This window comes from Parasteatoda tepidariorum, chromosome 2 (assembly GCF_043381705.1).
Source record: "Parasteatoda tepidariorum isolate YZ-2023 chromosome 2, CAS_Ptep_4.0, whole genome shotgun sequence".
NCBI classification, from domain to species: Eukaryota; Metazoa; Arthropoda; class Arachnida; order Araneae; family Theridiidae; genus Parasteatoda; species Parasteatoda tepidariorum.
In genome coordinates this window covers 4,823,921-4,851,584 of record NC_092205.1, presented here as the reverse complement: position 1 = coordinate 4,851,584, position 27,664 = coordinate 4,823,921, and the positions used below count along the sequence as shown (strand labels likewise).

Here is a 27,664-nt window from a genome sequence, read left to right as displayed (position 1 = left end):
TGGCCCAAATTCATTCAATTAGTTAAGCACTATACATTCAAACATCTATACCACAAACTTCAGTGATATTCAGAGAAACTTTGATTTTGATATCACAAAAAATTTTTAATTCCCATTAGCTATTCTGATAATAGAAAAAAAAATATATTTTTTAATGTAATACATTTCTTGGTAGTCTTTGACTTTATGAAATAGTTTTTGATAAGCAAAAAATAGAAGATTCTATTCTTAATTTCTGAAGAATTCAAAATGTTTTCTGGAACTATTTTTTTGAAGTTACAATAAGTCTTGATTATCATGTTTGAAAAGAAGAGTTTGAATCATACATCTGAAAGAAGTAGACAGGTAAAATATGTGCGCGTAGATAAAAGAAGATCTACGAATAAGTTTACAAATAACTTGTTAGCTTTAATGATATGTATATAAAATGTGATAGTACACGGTATAAAAAGCATTTCATTTCAACAAGATATATATTCAAATGAAAAAACGAAGATAGTAATGGTTACTGTAAAAAAAAAAAAAAATTGAATCAAAACAAGAAACATTTAGAGTTATTCCTCTCTAATAATAGAAAAAACTTATTTGGTGCAGAAAAAAAACTGGAAAAAACTATTCTAGGTTATGATTTTGAATGTAAATAAATCATTTATAATAAATTAATAATTCTGTTAACACTAAATTTTCAGTGTCTTCCTTTGAGTTTGTGAGATCAAAGTTTAGCAATAATATATTTTCTAAACTTTTAAAGAAAAATTAAAATCTTCTGTATAACAAAGCATAAGCGAATAATTAAAATGTGACAGTTCAGTTCATATTCGAATTAATTTCCTTAAATGGGAAGAAACACTTCTACCACATACAATTTATAAAACAATAATAAATTAACAAACAAATTAATATAGGTTATAAAATTTTCAAAAATATTTTTACCAACAGTTACACAAATTCAACGGAATGAATCAATAAAGAATTGAAAATATCCACAATGAAAATAGCAAATTTAACCACTAAAACTGTATCATGACATAACAGAAATGCATCAAAATATATTATAAATATCAACAAGAAATAAATTTATAATATAATTGAAGAATTAAGTAAATTATATTTTACTTGTATAGTTAATTCCTCAAAAATGTTTCATTTTAATGTGCAGCTGTAAGTCATTTTTCCAAGAGAATCTTTTGCCACATACTTGACATTGAAAATGTTTGCGATTAAAAATATGCATCTCCATATGCCTCTTCAAACTTCCTGCTGTAGAAAATTGCTTACCACAAACAGTACACTTATTTATGTGTACTATTTGTGTACTACTTTTCATAGATGTAAAAGAATGGTCTCTCAAAATCCTGTGTTTTGAAGAATGATGTATATTTAAAAACTGAGCATTATCTGAAAAATAAAAATATCATACAATTCATAATGTTAACATTAGATTAAAAAATACCATCAAAAAAAATTTCATGAGTACAGAAAATGTAATAGTATTGTTTAAAATATTTATTTATTTCAAACTAGATATAGATTAAAAGTTGCATTCGAAATACTAAAACTTACAAAAAAATCAATCCTTAAAAATGTAATCAAGTAACTTAAAAAAAAATTTAGAATAAAGAAATCATTTAAATTAACAGTTTTATCCATTTTAAAATGTCAAATACTTCAATTTTTTCTATATAGCCTAGAGTATTTTTAAACACATCCATTCCACACTTTATTTTAAGCAAAAAATATATAATTTTATTTATTATCAAATATTTTAAAATTGTTTAATTCTAAAATACACATACTTCAATCGATCGCATATAGAACTTAAGGAAAAAAATCATACAAAGAAATAATTACCGTTTTATTTTTTAAAATTTTTGTATTCATTTCCATGCACAATAAAAAAATATCATATAAGTTTTTTTTTTTTTAAACAAAGTAAGAGAGACATCAAATGTGTCATAAAATAATATAAATAACTTTGATTTTTTTAAAAATAACAAATCTCAGTTTCAAATATTGAGAAATTCCATTTAGTTGCAGCCCACACTTGACCAGTAAAATTCTTCATGAATTTCTTAATGAGAGTATGGAATCTGAAAATACATCACAAAAAAATAATATAGTTAAACAATTAATGTCGGGGAAAAAAAAACATTTAAAAGCTAATTATGCCTGGTAAAATAATTTTACGCCTGAAACATAACTGCATAATTTTTATAATGTAAAATCATTAATTTGTTTTTATATTTAAACAACTGGATTAAAAAATGAGAAATTAAATATTGTAATTAAATTTATGTGATGTGGTGTTTATGATGTGATATTGATTTCCCAAAGTCAATTTTTTGTGCATTTCTTTCAAGATTGACCTTTGGTAGTACATGATGAAGAAATTTAAGATTATTTTGATCACATTATCTTTCACCAAACATAAGAGTCATTTCTACATTGAGCCACAGAATGCTTTAAAATGATCAAAAGGTAGAAAACAGATCCAAAATCTTTAATATAATTGTAATGAAGTCTGTTACCTCATATTAGAAGACATAACAAATTCCTTGCAATAGGCAAACACAGAGTTTAAATGCTCAAAAACGCAATAAAAGATGAAATAAAAGAGTCTATTCTTGTTACTTTGAACTAATTTAAATTTTAAAAAAATATTAAATGTGAATGCCGAAATTTGCTTACAAATTGTTGACTGGATAATATAGCTCTCTATATTAAGTGATGGATGTTTTCATTAGAAAATACATAAACTTAAAATTCCATTATCAGGTAGGAATTCTTAAGAAAAGACGAATGATAAACATCAAAATATTTTTTATATCTTTAATATTAATAATCATACTATGAACCTTTAATGGGTCAATGCTGCCATTTGAGCATATTGGGTCAAATACTGCACATATGATGGCTAAAAGCATTTTAGTATATTCATCACACTTATTGTTGTCATATTTGCTATTTATTTATTTGCTATCAATTTATTTTGATTATTTATATAATTATAATTAATCATAATAATTATGCCTGGTGGGAAGTAGCTTTGAAATACTTCTGGACTGTTTAAGGGCTATAATAGCGATATTCATAAAAGTGAAAAATTGTTCAAATAATGACTTTCTATGCCAATTTTAATTAAACTTGGGAGAAGCCACTATATTTAATCTGAACAAATGTTACTAAAGTTCTTCATGAAATTCAAACTATACAGTTTAAAAACAAAATTGGGGCATCACAGATTTACAACAAATATTAAAGTTATTATTAGATTAAGGGTAAAACCAAAAACTAATAGTAACCCATTTTAAGCAGAAAATTTAAGAGGAAAGAATTAGACAACTGCAATAAACATAGTCATACAGAAAAATTTTAATACTTACTTCATCTATGCTAATTCAAATATTGATCAGTAAAAAAAAAGCTAAACTTTATAAGAAAAATAATTTTAAATATTTAGTGGTTATTTGTAGCGTAGAAAAAAAAAACATTATTAGTTTTATGCCACAGCCCTTGCAAAAGTTCAATCTTTACACAAATGGGAAGGAAAAAAAATTATAACACTGTGCTGAATTGAACACTAGAATACATGTTTAAAAAAGAAGTGAAGTTAATGAGACATTTATGGGATCAAAATACAAAAAAAATAATTTGTGTTGTTTTAAATATTTAAAATTAAAAAAAATACACAGCATTAGAAAGAAAAAAAACTAATGAATAAAATTGATTCAAGATACAAAAACAGCAAAAAATTTAAGATTTTAATAAGAACAAATCATTCTAAAAATTGCACATCAATCATCAACTGCAAATAAATTTTTAAAAAAAAGTATTTATGAAAATATCACATTTTAAAAGTTATGGAAAAGAACTTCGTAACTTTTAAATAGCCTAACTCATTCACTCTTTAACATCCAAATACTTTTTCTCATATGCTCTCAATTCCAAAACACTGTGCTATCTTTAACTTTCGGTGTAAAGTACTTTTTGGAATGTCGTATAGTTTCTGAGCTTCTCTAAATGTTTTTCCATTCAAAATCGCTTGAATAGCACAGTGAAGTCTTCTTGGTTGTTTCACTAAAGCATTAAAACCTATAACAAAAATATTAGCAATAAGTTTAAAATTCATCATCAATATACAAGTATTCCTCTAAACCAGTAGTTTGTAGTCAGCAGACCAGAGTTGACAAAAGATTTTTTTTTTAAAGAAAATAAGAAATTCAGACTTTTATTAATCAGTTTGTTTTTCTTTTTTCTTCTTTACATTTATCAATTAAAGCTTGGTAATGCTTGATATTATAGAAAAACAATATTACATCTAAAATATGTAATATTTTCAACTTAAAATGGTTGAAATTATCATATTGTTAATACAAACTAATCACTGATTGAATAAAATCATAGTTGTTTTTATTTAAGCTTAACATCCTCAGGAATTTATAAAGACTAAGACCAAATTTATCAGTTAGATATCAAATAGAGAATAAATTCTTTAGATCAAAAAAAATAAGAAAACAACCCTTCCTTCATTTTTTATATGCACAAGCAAGATATTTAATAAGTTTAAAAAATACCTTTATTTATAGAAGCATAAAGTTTTACTTGTATAATTAAAATATACATAATAAACAACAAATTATTATTTTAAATAAAGTTAATGAAAAGTTATAGTTCAAAGTTTCAATTCATTGCGCCATTTAATTGTTATTTATTAGTCTAATTTGTACATCAAATAACAATTTAGATACATTTTCCCATCTCATTACTTATTAAGAAAAAATAACTTGAATGTCAATGAAATAAGAAATTTTAAAAAAAAATAATAATCATAATCAGAAAAACGTATTTAAAACTTGAACTTTCATAAAAATATTTCTAACTTAAATCATTGCTTTAAAAAAAATCAGTTAATTCAAATCGAAGACTTTCTTAAAGTTATTTAAATCATATCTACCTTGCCGCAGAGCACTTGTGGGCTCAGATATGAATTGTTTACATATATAAAGAATTGTTAGGTACAAGAAGTTGTGAAGTGACATTATCTGAATATTATTACTTTTTATTGCAATTAGTAAAACAAAAATGGATCATTTTTATCATCATTTGACTTTACTTTCTCATCTCACATTGTCATGTTAAGTAAATAATCCATAAAAAATTTACAGTAAGTTCATTTGAAAACGTGAAATCTGGAATAGATTTTTAATCAATACAATTTTTCAAAATTGTTGAAACAAATCAATTTCTTTTTTTCTTTCTTCTTTTAGAAGGGAGACACGTAAAAAAATTCACTTTTATCAGTTGGGGAACTTTCCCCTTGATAGAGATGGTGGTTGTAAGAGTAAATATTTTCTGATGGGTGGGGTCGAAATATTGGCGACCTTCACTTCAAATTACACTCATTCAAATTCATTAGCTTTTCAGCAATATTTCTTATTGTAACATTAAACATACTTTTGAAATGTAATATTAATGAAAACATTATGTTTTAGTGGGAAAATGAAGGGAAAAAACTCTTAGCATCAATCGTTTTTTTTTTTTTTAGTGAAGAAAAAGGCATTAAGGGTTTTTTTGGAATTTATCATTTGCAACTGCACTTTTCTAAAAAAGTTTTTCTATGCAATGGAAAAAAGCTACATGTTAGCTGCTAAATTCGTGAATATTTTTTTCCTATAAATTTAAGAATTCTTGTGTGATAAACCCTTTCTTGAGCTATTTATTTTTTTCGAATTTCTCCCAGTTTTTTATGTTTTATTAACAATTAAACAATAGCATTTAAAGAAATAAATTTTATTTTTCCGAATTTGTGTGTACATTTAAATTTCAGGGGTGGGAAGTTTACTCCCCAAAAACCAGTTACAGTCATAAAGATAATTGTATTTAATGTTGACTATTTGCCATGAAAAGATGAGAAGCAAGTTGCAATGCACAAGGGTACATCACATTCTGCACACATGTAGCGGGTCCTCTTTTCTTGTATCTTAGTACTACATTTCCTACATCGTCTATAGTTGGAAACCATTTTTGGCATATGGTTTCCCACATTGGCTAAGCGCACCTCATCTGGCACTGCACACTTCTTTGCTTGAAAAATATGCAAAATAAGAAACTATTATTACAAAAAAAAACAGTGCTTTATTCACATTTGCAGTAGAATCGTTGAGCAGTACAAATGTCACATCAAAACAATATCTCATACATGGCTTTCAAAACAAATGAGTTAATTTTATTTAACTGGTTAAACAAGAGATGGCTGCACTTACTGTTGTAATAATATTCAAGCCAATATGTATTATAATGGGTTTTGCGCTTTACAAAGAGATATTTTGCAAGATCATACAGGTGGTGAAAAAAAAATTAGAACAAAAAATGATTATTTACAATTTAAATATAGCCTCAGAGAATTGAGTATATGTATATAAAAATGAGAATCTGTCTAGAGTCTGTAAAAATCTACAATTTAATTTCAAATGCAATGAAATTTGTCTTGATGATAATTTGAAAGATAAAGGGATATTTTAAATTACTATAGAATATAATACTTTGCGCAACGTGAATGCAACATAAGAAAATAAACTTCCCCATCGGCATACTCATTTGCTTTAAGTGCTCCTATTGAAGATATTTTTGTTTTGATCTGATTTACGGTAATAACAAAACACTGATAATAGGTTGTGACAATATTTTCTTTGGTTCTTTTTATAAGTTGACACAAATAAAATATTTTCCTCCTTTTAGCTTTTTGTTGTAAACTCTACTCAACGCAATGACATACTGAATTTTGTTTAGTCCTTTTGTATTCATTTGATTATTTTCATATAAAAATTACCTCTTCTTGTTTTCTAAATTGGGAAAAATGCAGTGAGATTGATGAAAAATATTTCTTACAATATGTAAAAATTAAAAAGTAATTATCAAAAACTGATTTAAAAACACATTTCTAATTTAGAGCAAGAAAAATGTCACAGGTTTAGTATTGAAGAGGTTAAAAAAAATCTAAATAATTTCACGTTAACTGTTGCCATTATGTATTAAGCATATTTTGTTTATTAAGCATCATAATATGTCACATAAATATGTCATTAAATATAATTTCAATTCACACAAAATATTCTTCGGAATTTTAATTTGCTTGAAAATTTTCTGTAGACAAAGTAAATTCGTAATATAAATCGAAATTCTGTTTATTTATAATGAAAAGTTTCAACTGAACTTGTAAAAAAAAATTATACTTAGTTTTGATACTTCTGATTTGTCTTGATAGGATTAGTTGAAGCTTGATAATTGCACTTTTGGAAGATGAAAAAAAAGTTAAATATGTAGTCGTATTATGGTTTCTCAAAGTTTCAAAATGAATTCAAGCCTCATAATGGGCCAAAAAAATATTCAGGAATTTTTTTAAATAGTGCTACTTTTAAAAACATAAACTATATACTAAAAAAAAAGAAATTGCTTTGCTAAAGTATAATAATGGCAAATTTTATTGCAAAAGAACAATGAAATATACTTCACAATGTTTTATATATTGCTTTGTTTAGAACAAATTTTATTTTTATTAATGGAGCATTGGAAAGCTCATAGTAGTTTAAAATTAGAAAATTTTATAGTACTTCTATATTAAAAAAAAAAAAGGAATAATGAGTATCAAATAGTCAGTATTCCCCCTCGTACAAATATTAAATTAAAATTGGTAATAAATAAAAATAATAAAGATAATAAATAAAAATAATTAAACTGCTTAACATTTTTGTACCAATTTTGTAAATGATCCTTCAATTCCCCATTTAAAATTTTTTTATATGATTACTTCATTGTGAGTCAAGAACAATCAATTATAAAATCAGATGATGCTTCAATAGTTGGGAAACTACAAAACTCCATCCCACAAAGTTTGTTACTGCACTTGCTGAAAATAATTAAACCATAAAAATTTGATTACGTAAAATTGTTGAGTTTTTAGTTTCATAAAATGATTAAATTCCAAAAATGTTTCAAACAATGAATCCAACGTGTAAGACTTAACGACTGTGTGAACCATGTTTATAATTAGTAGTAATCCCTAAATATGAACTAATAAATGTTTTCAAATTTTACTAGCATCATTAATTAAAATTAAAAAAGATGTTGGCCTTTAAATCTTTAAATTCTTCAAATTGATTATTTTAAAATCTGCATTTGTATTTGTAAAAAATGGGATTTTCAGGACACACACACAAAACCAGGAATATCAGAACAAAAAGCCAAATATTAGAATAAAATACTTTTATCAAGTAAACTACGAGCCTAGTGAACATAGTCTTATTCTATTTTTCATAACCTTAATATTTTATTTTTTTTAAAAGGAAATTCTGTTTAGTTAACACAATTTGTAATATTGCTTGCTATGACATTTTCCATGTTTAATTTAAGCCAGGCATGTCATAATCATCTTATAATCAGTCAACAATAAATATAATGCTATAACTCTTCTTTTTTTTAATAGAACTTAATTTATTTTAATGCTTGCAGAGCATCAAATCCAATGAATGTTTTTACTGCAATGCATTAAATTAAATGATTTGGGAGAAAACCATAAGAATGTGAAACAGAATTTAAAATTTTCTCCAGTTCTAATAAAATTTATCGTAATTTACATTGCATGTTTGGCTGACTAAATATCGAAAGAGAAAACTTAAAGGGTCCCCGAAAAATTTTTACGTAGTCCAGCAATGACTCTTTGTTTGATTCAAGTCATTGTTGCCACAGACAATATGTCTTAAGATAAGCTCTGTTAAATAACTTGTCCTTTCTGTTCAACTGATAATTGTGTTACCAAGAATGAATAATTGTCTGTAAATATTTTTACTGCAGAAATGGTCATTTGAGTTTTTTTCTATACTGGTGCCAGATTATCTCTTTCTCCATGTTAAACCAGCATATTTACTGTTCTCTTTGCCTTTTCAAATCAGTCATTTTTCTTTTCTAACCTTCATATTCTGTATACTTGTTTAGATTGTTTTTCAAGCTTTCTCACTACTTTCTCAATTCTTTTTTTGCAGGTACTGCTTGATCCTCTCTCCCTTATATCTAAATAGTATTCATATTATTTTGAAACTATATATAATTTATTCATTTACTTTATTTATTTATTAAATTTTATTTTACAATTAATTCATTTCATAAAATTTAGCATGAATTTTTTTTTCAGACCTATAATATAACACAAAAAAATTTTTTAGCTGGATAAAAATTTAATTTTTACAATATTTTTGGTAAAATAATAATTATCTTAGGTTCAATATCTTATATTATTTCAAAATATAAAGTGTAGCAAAAACAACCTCCACAACATGATCTCAAATTTATAGGTTTCTTTCATTAAAAGATAATCGAATTGAATTCATTAAAGAATTAGCTTTCATTGTATCAATTTATTTTTATATAGCATGGTAATAAAATAGATTTGTGTCAATTTTTAACATATGAAAATCAACAGAATCTAGTAACACGAGTATTTATTAAGGTAACTTTTTTTTTCCATCATCAATATACTCTAAAATTATTCAAAACTCAAAAATAATGATTGAATGATATATAAGTTTAATAATTTTGATCATTTAATTTCATCTTCATTTGATCATATTACTGTTCAATAATGGTTAATTAAAAATGACAGTGAGTAACAACACTGTAACATGCCAATTTTCATTCTGCTTACCAATGTTATAGCTGTAATTTATTGAAAAAATAAAAAGCACAGTCACACAGAAGTTGTATTTCAGAGGCCGTTCTTTAAAAAATCGGGCTATTCGGGAAGATTTGAATACATTTTTGGTTCTGTTGTAATTTTCAGCAATAGTTCTCTTAATTAAAAAAAAACTTTTAGACTTGTTCCTTTTTTTTTGTTTTGTTTTTCTTGTGAAAAAATGTTTTTCCTAAATTTTTGAGGGGTCAAAAATGGTGATCATCTAGAAGTGTAAGAAAAACTGGTCAATTTACATGCATCACTATACTATTTGTGAAATGAGTGAACTATAGCACTGAAAATAATTTTGTGCTCTTCTACTGCCACACAAACTATTGGCACAAATACTAACAGTGGACAGTTGCCTTGAAAATGTCATTAAAAATCTTCAAAAAAAAGTTTCTTTCTTAGATTTTAACCATCAAAATCTACTTGTTCCAAGAAACAACTAAGATATTAATTTTAGTAAATACGCACAAATAAGTAGTACCTAAAAAATCAAAACATGTGAGGGGTATATCTGGTGTGACCTTAAAGTGTCAACAAACTAAAATTTTACAAAAGTTTCAAAGTCATTAACTGCCTTTGTGAAATGTGAACAAGTATAAAATTTACTGGAAAGAAAGCCTTCAGTATAGCAGAAATAAAATCAACTAACAGATCTATGGTTACCAATTCAACTTTTTATCTAATAACACCCTACCTAAGTAATTGAAAACAGGTGTAATTATGGAAAAGCTGCAAATTGCTTTAAACAACATGATTTAGATACAATATGAATATCTGAAGCTAACTCTCTCCACAGGCGTTTTTAAAATCTAGCAACAAAAACCTTTCAGAGCAGTTGACTTTTACCAAAATTCAAACATTTATCTGATCGTCTGTGTTTATAGAACAGCAAAAGCTGCAAAATTCTATTTAATGAGATTTTTCAAAAAACATAATTGTTAAGTAATTACAGTGTTATGTTGAAGGGATTTCAGAGCTATGATTTTTTATGATTTTCGACAAGGTTTGACACAGGAACAGTGTAGAGATAGAATGAAATAGACGTTTGGTAGTGAAGCAGCATCGAAGACAACGTTTTACAACTGGTTGAAAGAATTCTCCTGTGGGTGTAAGGATCTCAGAGACAGTGTTCAAGAGGGTCGATTAAAAAGTGCTGTGATTCCCGAAAACATTGAAGCTGTAAGAAAACTAATTTCTTCTGATCGTCACATGACATAATTATATAATAGATATCTTTGACATTACCCGCAGACATTAAATTTCACATGATCATTTAAAGGTGTGTTCCCGATGGATCTCCCACAATTTTTCTCAAGCACAAACGGACACTCGAGTGAAATGGTGCCAGGAAAATCTAATAAAAATTAAAATCAGGTGACTCAAAACATGTGTATAATTATCATAACATGTGATGAAACCTGGATTTATTCCTACGAATCAGAAACAAAACAACAATCGACTGTTTGGGTGCTCCCAAATGATCCTAGGTCAACATAAGACGTTTTTTAAAGGAGTGCTTCCAAAAAAATTACAGTTCCTTTTTCAGTAAATTTGGCTATATTGCAACTGTTCCTTTGGAGGATCGTAGAACAGTCAATACTCTTTGGTATAACATAATTTGCTTACTGGAAGTAGTTACAGGGGTAAGAAATAAAATTCAAAACATCGCATCATTTTACACCAAGACAACACTAAACTTGGCTAACAGTGGATTATTTGAAGAGCGAAAAAAAATCATATTGGTGACTCATTGTCCGTATTCACCAGACTTAGCACCAAATTACTTCCTTTTAATTCTGTTTATAAAAAATAAAATGTGTAGTCAACATTTTAACTACCTGGATGAGGCAGTTGAAGTTGTTTCTGCTGTGCCATGCTCAGAGTGGCATAAATGTTTTGAAAATTGGCTTATTCGAATGCAAAAATGTATCAAAGCTGCAGGAGAATACTTTGAAAAGCAATAATACATATACTTTTGGTAAGAAATTATTTCTTGTATTATTTTCTATAAACTTAAGAACTGCCTTTCGTATCTAGAAGAAGAGAAACAAAACTTATATGTTCCTATCCAGACAAGAGATATAGTTTCTGATGAATTTTTTTAGGCTGAATCAAATGAGATCACTCCCAAGTCGATACAACTAATAATTACAAAGTTATACAAGTTTTATAAAGAATTAATTATGACTTATACATATTTATACATCTGACATTGCTAACCTGGCAAGTGAGGTATTGATTTTAATGTATATTTAAACAATCGATAGGAACATTTCAGTTCACTAATAGTTTATAAATTATAAAAATTTTTGGGTATAAAAAGTACAGTTTGAACTTTTTTGCACTTATACCTATCTGCACGGCTACAATGCTTTATGTTTAAGCAAAGGTTAAGATCCTATACCTTTTTTATGATGAATCACTTAGGACCAAAACCTAGTCAACGAAACTAAAAATTAGGATGTTGTGAGGTTTTTATGTATAAAAAATAAAAATTTTGATCGCTATATTTTAGGCATAAAACACTTGTAACATTGAAGCTGTAAGGCTTATTCACTCTAAATATTACACCATTAAGCGTTAAAATAAAAGTTAAGTAATGATCTCAAAACTAATAGCTTTTTTCATAAATTTATGGTTTAAGGTAATCTAATATCCTAAAATTCAATGAAAAAAGTTATGGTGTTAATTTTTCAAAATAAAAAGTTATTTTTAATAGGTAGTCATCATTTGCGCATATAAGATAAATATCAGTCCTGTTTACAGTTAGCTAATGGCTAACACTATTGTTCCAACCATTTAAAAAGTGCCCTATGCACAAGAAACTATTTTTTTTTATAAATGAAAACTTTCATAACTTTTGAACAGTTGTTTTTAATTAGCTTGGGTATGATTTCATTTGATTCCAGAGTTTTAAAAAAAATACACCAAAAACATTATATTATGTCTAGATAGCAACAAGTAAGTTTTGTTTTCTTTGCCCTGCCTCAGTGAATTCTAGATAGAGACTAAAATTCATCTTCAGGAAATGTGTCAACTTCATATATTCAATTTGAAACAAATTACTTCTCTTAAAAACAATTTACAGCTCTCCCATAATTATTTTGTTATCCAATACAATACAGGCCTCCAGTTTAAGCCAGGAATTATTTATCCTAGATTCCTGCATAACACAAGGAGAATCATATAACGCAAGAATCTGCATTTGCAATCTCCACAGTATTCTACAGATTTGTAAAATGTACTTTTCTCAGAAATAAATTTTGCAAAAAAAAAATAGATAACATTACCCTCTTTACGAAGATGCAGTTTGTCCCAAATTAAAAGCAACCTCTGAAAAATGAGAAAATAGTGCCATTCTAGAGAGAGCAATTGCTTGTGCAATATTTATATGCTCAGATAAATGGCAATGATTTCACCAGGACAGAGCCACTATCCATACATTTGAGTCAACCATGAGGTTTTTAGGGATGACCTGGTTTCCAATGAACTGTGACCTTCCTTAAGTACAAACAATATCGGGTGCACAGATTGTCTGACAAATAATCCCCAACTAGGACAAGAGATCAAAAATGTATTCCCACAAATGTTGATTGATTTCATTGATAATCTTATCAAGTGTGAATTTGTCAAATGACACATAACAAGAAATAATTCTTGTCATTTGAGTTCAATATTTTTTTCTTTTCTTTGTGCAGCATGTTTTGGGTTGTATTTTATGTGGGACAAACTGAAACATCTTAAAGCCCTGGCAATAGAGCTCAAAAAATGGACATAAAATCATTGGAGTTTTTTTTTACTTTTTGTATATTGTTTCGCTCATTTTTTCGGGAGAGGAAGGGGGGCTCTGAACACAAATCTGCATTTGCAAAAAACAAAAAATTTCAGGGAGGAAAATGGAAAACATCTTGTTTTTACATATAATTATCATTTGGTTTTTTAAGATAGGAAATTTCTGATGGAAAATTTGAAAACCAGATAAAATTTCCTACAAAATCAGAACTTATTATTAAGTTATAGGATTCAAGTATTATAGTATGAGAAAAATGACAATTGCAATGGAGTGATGGTCTTCAGTTTTTCAATGTGATAGTGCGATCTAGCTATAAAAAAACTAAAATATTTCCACTCCTCGAGAAATTTACGTGCATAAATATTTACATTAATCAAAATTTAAACTAAAATTTTTATTTTTGATTAAAATTTTAATTACATTTGATCATAGATTGTAATTAGCGAAAATTTAAAAACTGGAAGGTACGAACTGTTAGAAAACAGAGCTACTTTACTAAAGGCAAATTACAGTTGTTAGAAACCTTTAAAAAAATTGTTCATTAAATTGAAAATGTCTACCCTGCAAAACCATAATGAGGTTTTAGATTTTCTGCCATTATCACATTATAAGTGAAAATTGACATGATAAACCATATTTCTGTAAGAGCTATGCTTTTTACGAGAAACGGACTGAAGTATTTTCATTTATTGGATCTTTAATTTTGGAACATAAAGACAAATATTAGCAAAAATTGATTATTTTAAGTAAGAGAAACTTATAAATAACAATAAATCGAAAAATTTGTGTGATTGATTGTGTACCAGTCACAAAACTCCAGAACTATTTGTGCTTATATCCTGAAGTTTGGAAAGAAGGTGCAAGGGGCAGTTTTAATTCCCAGTTTCAATTTATTTGTTCAGGTGGAGTATTTGAAAAATTATTTTTTTTTTTACAGGTTCGGTGATAAGCAGTCATAAATTAAACTTCAAAGGATTTTTTTTTTCTATTATTGTTTAACATAAGTGTCAATATAGCATAAGTGGCGTTAGCTAGTTTAAAGCTCTAATTGTAATTTTTAATAGGGACTTATTTTTGAACAATTCAAAGATACGTGAAATGCTCTCTCAAGAAAATATATATAACTGGCTTATTGACCTGTTCCTCAAACTATAGTTCTATTTAATCTAAAGCTATTAACATGCCAATGGCAAGTATTTTGAACTAAGAGTGGTGTGTAGAATGAGGACAATAACCGAAGGCTTCCAGCCAAAAGGAAACATTTAATGGTTAAGTAAGACCGTTATGAAAAATTTTAATTCCCCTCTTATTTTCTTCAGAAGACAAAAATATGCGCAAAAAAAATTCATCAAAACGATTGAATTATGAACATAAAAAATTGGTGATTCAAGGATTCATAGTATCAGCAAAAAAAATTAATTACGAAGAGGAAGCACTGTAATTTCGAACAAACCTAGGCACCTTACCTAGCATATGACAGAAAACTATATATATATACACATATACGTAATGCTTTGGAAAGTAAGCATGATACTCAAATCTCCACCAAATTACTAAAACTTTATACTATTATTTTTGATATGAAACTAAACTTTTAAACAATTATTTGGCTCAAGAAAGTTACTATTTATGGTGGTGAACACAATTTAAATTCAAATTTAATAATATTGCAATCACTTAAGAGGTCTCTCTTCTCTCAACTGCCGAAGGGATGGAGGAAGAAAATTCTTAATATGCTTTTCAACTCTATTTAATTTTTAGAAATAAATTGATGCTGAAAAATGACATGAAACATTCAAAGGCCATCACCTAAGCATAATGGGAGATAATAAGTGAGCGACATTTCATATTCTCTACTTGTTTTACCAGACATAAAAAAGAAAATATTACCAATAAGTTTCAGCAAACAGAAGTTTTTGAGTAGTTAACTACTAGTATAAAATTATCTGGCTTCAGATTTTCGAAATACCTTCGTTTTAATACAATTAATGTTATTCAAACAAGTATGTTTATTTCACAAGTATGCATGTTTCAAACAAGTATGTATATTTATTTCAGTTTTCATCAGTTAAAATTGAATAAAATTAAATTTTAAAAAAGTATAACGTGTAGTTTTAAATTACTTGCTAAAAAACCACATTTATTCATATAACTTAGTAGCTTCTAAAGTTATAAGAATAAGAGAAAATCAATAGAAGTTCTTTAAGTTATGAATTTCCCCTAATTTAATAACGCGAGCTGTTAATGTTCCTTTTCTAAAAGGTATTGTGCCGTCAATATTGCATTATCAAAAAATTAGTTTACAAAAAAAAAATCATTAATTTTACCTAAATTCAAAGATGGAGAGAGCAGAGGTCTCTTAAGCTTGAATTTATACAAAAAAAGAATTTAAAATGCAGATTTAAATATTCATAATATTTCTATTTTCATTGTTTTTATTCACCCCTTCCAATGATTTTTTATACCACTCTTTATAAAGGTGTCTAACCAAAAAGTTTGACCAAGATACACTTCTCAACTGTGAAAACCTATTTTCAAATTTCATTTTTTTTTTCTTTTTTCATAAACGAGTTAGATTTTATAACTTTTACATCCTATTATGATTTCAATCATTATATCTCTTCCCACATATGTTAAAATTTTAAAAAACTGACATTAACACTTAAAAGAGTAAATTTTATTTGACTACTTTCACACTGTGTACTAATAGTTTTCAAATGTGTAATATGGTTCAGAGGAAATTTATAGTTTAGTTACACTTATCAGTTGCTCTAGGGGCAGGTTTAACAAGATAACTGCCTACCTGAAAGGAGAGGGGGATGTAGATTCAAGAAAATATATGTTCTAAGCAAATGATTAACAGCAGGGTTCATTGGGGCAGAGTTAGTTATTTTATCACTGTAACTCTGTCAACTAGGGAAATTATTTTTACAAACAAAAACAAAAAATGAAAACTTTTTAAACAGCAATTTGTAATAACTATTCACAACTGTTAGCCCGATCACACTGTGCTTTCACCAAATATTAATATTGAAAAAAAAATTAAAAATAAAATGCTAGATTTCATTTTAATACTACCACATCCAAGCTTATGCACATATTTACAAAAAGTGAATTTCCCACACAGAAAAAACTGGATTAGTCATTTATCAGTTCTTCAGCCGAAATAATTCTATACAACAAAATGATAAGTCATAGTTTAAATAGCTTTACTTAGCATTTTAAGATTTTGTAGAAAAAAAAGAAACACTTAAAAACCTTCTTTAAACAATGGGAATTTAGATTGAAAAACTAAATGCTTGCTTTACAGACACTGTTTGGGACTAATTTAGTCTATTTCAGTTTTAAAAAATTTTTGAAGTGAAACTTCTAATGAGACTTCCAACAAGGTTGCGTTAAACGCTACCATGGCAACGAGAGGCCTGTGATGCTTGCAGATTTTAATCTGAATTTCTCGTTACCGGAAGCTAAAACATTATTAACCTTCCTTAAAGAAAAATTTGGATTAGAAATGACAAATGGTAGGAATGATCCATCAACCAAAGGGCGAACTACCATTGATGCAGTTTTTGCAAGAAATATTGTAAAACTTTAGTTATAACAATCCAATTGTAAATGTTATAGATTTGGATATTTCTCCACTCTAAAATGATAATTTAAAGATGCGATCAATTGTGAATTGTAAGCTATGTTAATTAAGTTTGCCTTAAAGAAACAATATGATTTCACTAAAAATCAATTTCTACCCCTTCCTATTTCCATTTCCACATTACGAAGTTTCACTTCTTCCAAGCGGAGGGACACCACGCACTATTTTTTTTCTATCCAGGTGAGCAATACCATGTTGAAAACTACTTTTACCATTACTTTTTTTTAATACTGACTTTTGTAAAAGAAATAAGATTCTGAAAAATTGAGGTCTGCAAATTGCAGACAAGGCTACTTATTTATAAATAGCTGAATATCATGCACAAAATTGAAAGGCAGCAACATTTGAAATTAAAAATAGAAGTTTTAAATTATTTTGTTGCATTTTCCAGTGAACTTAAGTTAAAAACCTCAAAAGGAAGATGAACTTTCAAGTGACAGTCAGAACCAAAAATTATGCTATTAAAATGAGCCAAAAATAAAACTGAACTTGACATGCAATTTAACACAGAAACACAGTCCTGTCTACCATCGTGAAATTCCAACATGAAATAAAACATTGTAAATAAAATTCAAAAACTTTTGAATTTGTAGCACAAGTTGAAATAAATAATGCAAATACAATAAGTCAACTCTATCATTGGTCAACAGCATTCAGACATTAAAAAGAGAACTCCTCAGTGTTTACCTCTATTTTTTCAACGCATTCGCACTTAAGACCATAGTTGTTAACTTTCATTAAAATTGCTATTACTTGATGTTCAGAGAAATACATTTTAAATAGCTATTTAAAAAAAACTAACTTCTTATGCTTACAGACTACTCATCCTGTCTGCTTACCTGACAAATTCAAGTATTTGCAAAAACAAGTACCTAATAAAGCAGAGCTACAAGTTAGCATTTTTCAATGTTTGATAAAATAATTTTAAAAGTCTTTACTTTAGAATAAAGTTAAACATACGCGGAAAAAATTAACCCTTGTACAAATCAAAGGCCTAATCTATCATTACAAAAAGTAATAACCATTATAAAAATTCTCAAGACATTCTGAAAATTTAGAAATTCTCAATAAATCAGGAAAATAACTAGTGTGGTGATGTTACAAATCTAATAGTACCAAAAGGTAAAAATAACTTCGAATACATAAAACCACTAGAATAAAGGCTGAATATTTTGACTTGAAATATTTAACAAAAGATAAGAGAAAAAGTTTCACCCTTTCAGATTTTGAAATATTTGAACAATACTTAATCACAATGTCTCGAAACCTGTCAAAAGTAAAAATATCTTTGTAGATTCTCATGCCTTTCTCTTACAGAATTAAATTCCTTAATATTTGAATACTCTTATCAATTTCATTAAAAAAGAAACTAAACTAAGGGTTTTAATAACCTTAATGGCAAGCGTTCTTTTTTTAATCCAAGATTATTTACTTGTCTCAACATATATACAACCTTACACATTAGTACAAGCTCCTCTGAAATTTTTCATTAGCTTATATATTAACCCTCCAATGACTTACATCCTCTTGTATTTTATACTTTTTTTACTGAAATATGAGAATGTAGGAAACTCTCACTGCTATCTTATTAAATAATTTCTACTTCATACAATAAACTAATATAAGAAATAAAGTAAGTTCCTGAATGTATAAGTGAAGATCTTAACTATAATAGAAGAATCAATTTAAAGCTTTAATCTTTTTATTCATCTCTTACAACTATGTACAAAAATTTGATGGAGCTACCTACCACTAGATATAGCCACCAAATAAATAAAGCCAAAGTAGCACTCAACAAAACTCTGTAAATATGCCTGAACAATAAAAACAAGCATTTCATCATAAAATTCTATACTAAACATAACTAAAGAAAAAATATTCAAGACTAGATCATTTTAAGTAAACCTAACAGAATAAATATCACTATAATTTAAAATTTGTCTTGTTACTGGGACTATAAAAACTGTGAGTAGCTCCATCTTACAAATAAATTTTAAAACATTTAACGAAATGTCAGTGCTTAAATATTGCACTTACAGTATAAATAATTATAATTTAACATTAATTCAATGTTCATTTGCAAATTTTGAATCAACAGCCATAGGACATCCATAAAAATGAAGGTGTTTCTTAACACCTCTATCACCTTTGAAGTATTTCTTACAGTAGGGGCAAGGAACTTTTCCTGATTTATTAAAAGTCTCTTCCACTTTACTAGAACAAAGGACATCAGACTCGTTTAAAGAAACATCTGCGTTTACTTCCGAGGCTTCCATATCGATAATATCAGGAGAAGCGGTATTACGATATAAAGAGCTTGAGCAAACTGGCATAACAGATGAAACAGGAACATTAGGCAGCTGATCAGAAAAAGAAACCTGAAACTGCAAACCCAAACAGACACGCTTAGAGACGTGTCGATTCATCGTGCTTTTATCGTAGAATATCTTGTAACAAAAAGGACAAATAGCTTGCTTAGGACTCCCTCTAAAACCAGTAGAATATCTAGATCCTCTCAATCTTGATTGACCGAACGACTCTGCCTGTAACTTTTGAAGTTGTTTCATGCGCTGATCCCACCACAGTGTTTTTCGACCTGTGAATAAGCAAAATGAACCTTTTAGTGCTGATTTCTGTAACAAATTCTTAACAATCATGACACCACACACTTAAGAGCACATGTTTTAGGTACAATTCTTACACTGCCTAACTGAACAATAAAACGGGTTGGCCACCATTCAAACTGTTGCATGGAAATAATCAATCCATATTAACAGAAAAAGGTGCTCTAATTAAAGACATGGGTAGAACAGATTATTGAGATATGATTTTCCAACCTAATAAATAAAAAAACATTCAATTTCAATCTGCAATTAAACAACTTAAGTACTGTGGTGCCATGTATAAACAAAAAACAATTTGACAAATTATGAATACTAAATAATTTGTTTGCCTTAACTTAATGCAAACAAATCTACTACAATAGTGAGTGGATAAAATGCATACCTGAAATAAAACTTCACAGCCTTTTCTTATTTTCACCTGCAAGTAGACTCAGAAAACTAATGGATGATTTATTTGGCTCCAAACAAATGGATCTACTGTTCTTAGTGTTAGAAATAACACTAATAACTATGTATTGGTGTATTATTAAGGTGCTTTTAAAATAGTGCTACTTAGGAGTGCTAAGTGCTTAAATATCAGTTCTATTTTAGAATTTAGAATAATTTAAGGTTTAGCATTACTTCCAACATTAAATCAGTAGATTACTTACCAGACTAGAAAAGAAGGAATATATTAAATCATAACTCACCAATGAAGAAGAAAATACTCTTCTTTACTTCCAACTTCTTTGGAAAAGAAAGGTGCTTGCAATCAGGCTCTGGAGAACAGCAGCTTTCAACAGAAGAATCCTTTGCTTGATGTTGGGGACTTCTTGTTACAACATGTAGATCTTCACAGTTAGATGTTGACATTCACTTATGCCACAACAGGCATTTTTGATAATTAACTTACAATTTCTGTCAGTGAAGTACATAGACCCACTGACAGTTTACATACAATTTTTTTTACAATACTGCAACAGTTTAAATGGTCCCAATAACATGACAAGAATAAAAACTAAATCAATGCAATAAAGCACTGATTACCATTTGATGCATAAAAATTAGCTAAACCTAAACTTATATTATCTTACATCTAATTTAAATTACTAACCTAAACTAAGCCTACTTAAAACTAAATTAAATCTAGTTATACATTAGAATACACCTAAGATAAAAACTAAAATTACTTAAAAAGAGCTTTCTTAAAGTATTTAAAAAAGCTCCAACTAAATAAATAATTTAACCAACTCTCTATTATTCACACAAGGCTTCACTTATAAAATACATTTTGAAGAACCTTGAGTGAGACAGAGGATTGGTTCTTAAACCTAGTTATAAGTAAGACAAGATACAATAACAAGTAACCGCATACATTCTGAATTTCTAATTTAATGTAAACCAAATAGATTTCAACTTAATCTTTAGAATGCAGCAAGTATTGTTTTTGCATTATGTCACAAAAGTAATAAAAAAAGAAAAAAAAAACCTGATATTGTAGATGCATAAAATTTTACCTTGAGGTTGCGAATCATGCGGAACAAGGGCACTATTGTCCTGATAATTACTTGGTCCAGGTATAGAAGATACACCTGACTGGTCCATATACATCATCATAGACCTTTCACTATGTGAGGGGCCAGCAACAGGGGATATGGGTGGATCATCAAATGATAGGATTTGGGGCTTGATATCTGAATAAAAATAAAAAACTTTGTTAAAAGCTATATACTATTATTTTTTATAAAACAAAATCAAAGACTACAAGTTTTTTGCCAAACAAAAATGCATTTTAATCAGCTACTTCAAATACCCACCTAAATTGCATTTAAACATAATTAAAAACCTAGCTCTCTTAAGTTAGTTTTTCTTAAAAGACGTCGCTCGTGTCGGCAGTGGGAATCAATGCTCTGCATACATAGTTTCCACGAATCTAGCTGAACACTAGAATCAACAAAGTAAAAATATTCTACTGTTCTTCGAATGAAATTAAGCTTTTGCTCATCTAGGGGCAAATAGTTTCTTACTCCTCTACAATTAGAATTCCTCATTTCTACAGGTGAGAACAATTTTCTGGCCAAATTTACAGCAAATTGTCGACTGTTTTGACTGCGATGAAAGATCCTGTTTAGATCGGTATCAGTTAAGTATGTTTCTTTCTTGATCTCCTCAGACATCAAGTTGAGATTGCAACTGTCATGTCCAATGGCAGGGGTATCTGTCGACCAAAAAACAAGTGTCAGGGCAATTTAATAAAGCAGATGCAATAAGAATACTGAACATTAAGTTTAGGCCTAACAAATTCATCTGCTCTATTAAAGCACTAACACTTCCTGCCATAAGACAATAATATATATTCAAAATACAATTTACCTTGTGGGCTATCAGGTGCTTGTAAATTTGAACCTAATGAATCTGATGCAGGAACTAATGCTTGGCTGAGACTATCTGTGCTACTCATAGACCGCCTGGATATTTCTAAGCCACTTACAGATGGAAGTTGTATGTGTCCTGTACTATTTTGACTACTGGAAGGAACCTGAAAGTGAAAAAACTGATATAGAAACAATGTAGAGATTAAGGTGAATAATTAGAATTAAATTTGTAAGAAATACTTCAGAAACTGAACATTATCAAACTTAAATTGTAGTTAGTGACTTCTAAGTAGAAAACACATTTGTTATATTATGTTGAAAATATATCTTAAATATTAATAAATTTCAATAATTGTATATGGACAAACACTAATGCACTCAAGTTCATCTATTTATTACACTTATTTAGAACAGGTTTATACAGCTAACGATCTAACTAGCTATATTAAATAAGAAAAAAAAGCCTTATAGCTCGTGTATAATGCAGTTCTGAAATAAAATTCACATCTTTTACTATTAAGTTTCTACAAATTTGATGCAGGGATCATACCAAATGGTGCAAAAATTCACACCGTTATTCTAACCGTGGGAATAAGATACCTGATCAAAACAAAATAATAAATGAACTTCACAAACCAGCAATTTCGATTGCATTATAAAGAGTGATAGAAATACAAGCGCTATTAATGCTTTTACAACAAATTGTGCACATAATTTTTAAATATCTACTTCACTCAACAATTGTTAAACACAATACTACTAGTAATAAACCACTTTTAAAATACAAAAAAAAACTCAATACTATACATTAATAACATGTAATTATAAAGCAATAATTTCAGAATCTGCACTTTATAAACTAAAAATCTTACTGTAACATGCATTACATACTGTTTGAGTTATAACATTTAGCAATCTTTGCATTAAGCAAGAGAATTTTAAGACATCCCTATTCACGAATTTTAACAATTTATATTGCTATTAAAGCAGCTAATAAGCAGAAGAAAAAAAAACTTACATTGTCTGTAGTTAATGTTTGTTCTAACAGCTTCGAAGGCTCTACTTCGAATTCGTTCTCGTCACCAGATGTTTCGTCGACCTGAGGATCTTGTGAGATGGACAGATGAGATTTAGAGAAACTATTTACATTGTTCGATGAATGCACCTGAGATTGTGAATTAGATGAACCTGGACCGCCACCCGAACGAATATCACTTGTGGCATCCATTGATGCGTCACCCGAAAGTTCTTCAACATCGGGAGAGTCTCTTTCTTTGATTTTTGCAGCAACACCCTCATCGTCGCTACGATTTGAGTCACTAAGGGACCGTTTCCGGGGTCGCCCCCGTTTTCTTTTACCCTGTAAGGGCGGCGTGTCTGTCCTTTGAGCAGTGGGGGTGAGGGGTGTTGGTGTAGGCGTCGACACCGTTGACTGTTGTTGCTGTTGTGTGATTTCTTGTTGCACAATGCCCGAAGCATGCCTATTTTCTCCTGTGACTTCCGCTAAACCTTTAACTTTTAGTGTTTCGGCTGTTTTGAGTAGTGCCGAGAGTTGATCGTGTGAAACATTTACTTCCCCCCGGTACATGAAGTCGATTATGGCTTTGAGGTCACAATACCTCATGTCTTTCATTATCACAATGGGGTGCTTGCAGGGATTCTCTAAAAATAGACTCTGGAAGAAGGGGCTGCAAGCGGAGAGCACCATTTTATGTGCTTTGAGGCTCAGCCCATCACAGGCTAGTGTGACGTCCACGAGGGCTTCTGTAGATAATAAACTTTCGAACACTTGAAGCATGTTCGTCGTGTGGTTGTTCCATTTTAAACAGAACTGCTGAGACATTGTAGCACAGATGATTATGAAACAATGACTAGTGAAAAACCTACAATAAAAATAATATATTTAGCACAAATGTCATATATAAACAATAACATTTCGATGTCATCTGTCAAAACAAATTCGATTAACGATACAAGATATCAAATCAACGTTCAAATACCTAATTTACAAAAAAAATTTAAATAAACAAAACAACCAAACAAAAATAAACAATAATATCAAAATAGTACTCACAAAAAATATATAAGTCTGGTATGTTTGCACCGAGTGTTCCGTGCGTATTTACAACTCGGCGTACTTTTATGAAATGCTTAGAAATTTGAGTTTACTGAGCGGAGATGAGTTCATACGGGGTTTCCCATCTAGTCACACGGGTACTTTCTCCACCAATCACGAGGAACGAGAAAGAATTCTGAATGATGTTATTAAAAGAATTTTTCTGATAGGCTCAGTTCGGAGGAGAGACTTCTTGGTTCTAGCTACAATATTTGGCGACATCTCTTCCTTTAATTTGATAATCGTGTTCCTTAAAAACAATTTCGATTTTCTTGAATGGATATTTAGAATATAAAATTTCAGAAATTTGTATTGAAAAATGATTTTATACATAAAGAAAGACAACATCATGGCGTTTTGAATTGTTTTTCTTTCTTTTCGAGAAATATAAAAAAAAGATATTGTGAAGTTAAATTAATATTTTTAAAGATAAATATAAAATTGAAAAATAAATGATTAAATTTTATTAAAAATTTTCTAGAAGTAATTTTAAAATTATTCATTTTAAAAACATTAGTTGAAATTTATTTTTACCATTAGTTTTATTTTAAATTATGTTTCAGTCTGGGATTTAAAACTTGTTATTTTAATGTATCACAAGTGAATGTTGTTGTATAATTTCAATGTTTCAAAATTCTATGATATTATTCTTATCGCTTGACTATGCAAATATTAAATAAATCCTCATCAATCCAAAAAAGATGCAAATTTTAAAAAAAATTCATAAATAAATAAAATATCCTATAAACTAGAAAAGGTACATAACTAATTTTTTACGATAAATTGTCGACTGCAAAAAGTAGTAATGCATTAAAGTTACATATAATATCTCTCATAAACAGTTATAATTTTGAGCTGTATTTTTTACATGTTATGAAAATGTAACCGTTGCAGATGCAGGGTGTCCATTAAGTTTAGAAGAAATTAAATATTTTGAGAAAATTAAAATTTGTATTTAAAATTAAAGTATAATATTATTGAAGGATTATACAATTTGTTTTAAAAAAATGACTGTCATAAATTCAGTACTTTAAAATAAACTATTTATTAATTATTCTAATAATCTAGTATATTAATTCTTTGCATCGTGGAAATGGAATGAATTGACTTTAAATTTGGAAGTTTTTCAAGATCAACAGTATTTTTAAATTGTGTTGATAGTTAAATTTTAATTTAGCTAGATCGATTAGCTTTAAAATTTTTCCTAGTTACGGGAAATATGCCTAAGAAAAATTAATGCCCTCTCCTTTCCATACATATCTAATAAAAATAGGTTTAAGTAGATTTTGATCAAAAAAAATTTTACTATACTGTATTTGCTATCCAGTATCAAAAGATAATTTGTCATTAGACCATTCAGATCTGGTTAAATATTCTGGAATGTATGTTCAGGGACAAAATCAGAAGGATCGGGAACAAAAGGAACATTTGCATTGGGGCCAGTGACACCTATGGGTACACGGGTGGCATGGCTTATAAAACTTAGTACCAACTAGTAAGTCTATTTATAATACTCATTTTAAATTTTTAAAATATTCGCTTTAGAAAAGAGAACTAAGTTATTAACACAATTTACAGAACCTATTTATTTATTTATTTAACTTTTTTCTTATTTATTTATTTTTTTTAATATGCTAACTTATAACCTCCACTTATCACTTTTTTCGCAACTAGCAAGTTCTTAATTATTCTAAATCATCGACTTCAGTTGTGGAGAAAGAAAAGCTTAAAAAAGTTAGCAAATATTGCAGGCGAACTTTCGTTTAATGGTTAATTTATTGCATGATGCATTCATAAAATTATACGAAAATATTCTTGTTCTAAATTTTTATTTCATTATGTTGTCTTTCTTTTTTTTCATTCTTCCATTAATTTTTTATTTGTTTGCATTTTTGAAGTCATTTTAGCGCAAAAGGCAGTAAAAATGAAAACAGAGTAAGCAAATCGTTATTATATAATTAAACTTTTCTTGTTTCATATAATATAATAGCAACAATGAAAATTTATCTCTCAATTTTTAAGGTAATCATATATATAATTTTAGAGAAGTTAAAACGTAACGAGCTTTAGAAATTTTGAAATACCCCGTCCTAAAAGTTTCAAACAAATAAAAAAGCATTATATATTCACCTAATGCTAATTTAAATTCCTGTGTCGAAAAGTTTCTTCTCAAAACCTTGTCATGTCGAATTTTTTCGAAATGGAATTTGAATTTTTTTCCAAAAAATCGCAATGTAAGTTTATTGTAAACCAATTATTTTCTAATAAATGCATAATTATTTTTGTCCTACTTTTAAAAATAAAATTATCATTGTTGTATCAAAATTATCATTTAGGCTTATAGGCTAAATTATCATTTAGCCTATAAGCCTAAATGATAAATATCTATATAGCCTAAATTATCTATAAGCCTAAATTATCATTTAGACTTTATCATTTACATACATATTTAATCAAAACTATTCTTATGTTTCATGACTCTACTTTTTAGAGTAATATTTTAGAATATATTTTTTTCACTTTTTAGAACATATTTAATTCTGAACACTTGTTATGTTGTTCTCGGTATCACGAAATTTTTTTAGTGTCCCTTCACCTTTGAGATATCGAGAGTATACTGTAATAATGATAATAATAATAATAATTTTGCAGATATTTAACAAATGTAATAATTTTTTTAAAAAAACGTGAAACTTTTAGAACCGAGTTCCTCTCAAAATTAGGACTCCCCGAGAATTAAGGCAGCGATTCTATTTCGCTTTGGAACCCTAATTAATCGAGCTTCTTTTCACGGAATCCTCCGTATAAAAAAAAGTTCATTTGCAGCTGTGAAAATACTAAAAGAAGAGTTATAAGTATTTAATGCGAAAAATGAGACATTGAGATACTTTAAAATCTAAATTGGTTTATGCATATTGCATATGCTGAAAATGAATAAAGTAAGCTAAATTATGATTTTAACTGTAATAAATGTCGAGAATAGTCAACAAAGAAGCATAATTTTAAATTCTTGAATTTGATCATTATATTTGAAATCAAAAAGTTCGATAAGCAATAATTATGGAATTTTTAATAAATGCATATTTTTTTCATAATTTATTCAATTAATTGTTATAGGAAAACAAAATTTAAATTTTGCCACCTCTTTTTTTTTATTGACATTTTACATAAATAATTTCATTTAAACAATCGAAATCTTAAACATGTTATGGACCATTGATTGGATCTAAATATAATTATTACTGGCTAAAAAAAATTTCCCAGTTCCTGGAACCACAGTGATCCTTCTACGTAACCCTAGGTTTCTGCGGAACACCATTTAAGAACGGCTGGATTAAGGCATTGAGCTATCTCTGTGAAGGACTGTGGCTTGATACCCAGCAGCGGCTTCAAGC

The 27,664-nt window shown here is 28.2% G+C and overlaps 1 protein-coding gene across 1 annotated transcript in view; it reads right to left on the bottom strand.

The window, feature by feature from the left end:
- LOC107442231 (uncharacterized) overlaps nucleotides 1-24,465 on the bottom strand; it is a 141,511-nt gene extending 117,046 nt beyond the window's left edge. Inside the window, exons 1-4 of the mRNA XM_016055742.3 lie at nucleotides 24,228-24,465; nucleotides 23,172-24,036; nucleotides 22,152-22,317; nucleotides 21,296-21,472 (exon numbers count right to left, since the gene is read on the bottom strand). Of these exons, the coding sequence (XP_015911228.2) occupies nucleotides 21,296-21,472; nucleotides 22,152-22,317; nucleotides 23,172-23,996 (1,168 nt within the window). The 5' untranslated portion in view covers nucleotides 23,997-24,036; nucleotides 24,228-24,465. The remainder of the gene's footprint in view (nucleotides 1-21,295; nucleotides 21,473-22,151; nucleotides 22,318-23,171; nucleotides 24,037-24,227) is intronic.
- Between the last annotated feature and the right edge of the window lie 3,199 nt (nucleotides 24,466-27,664).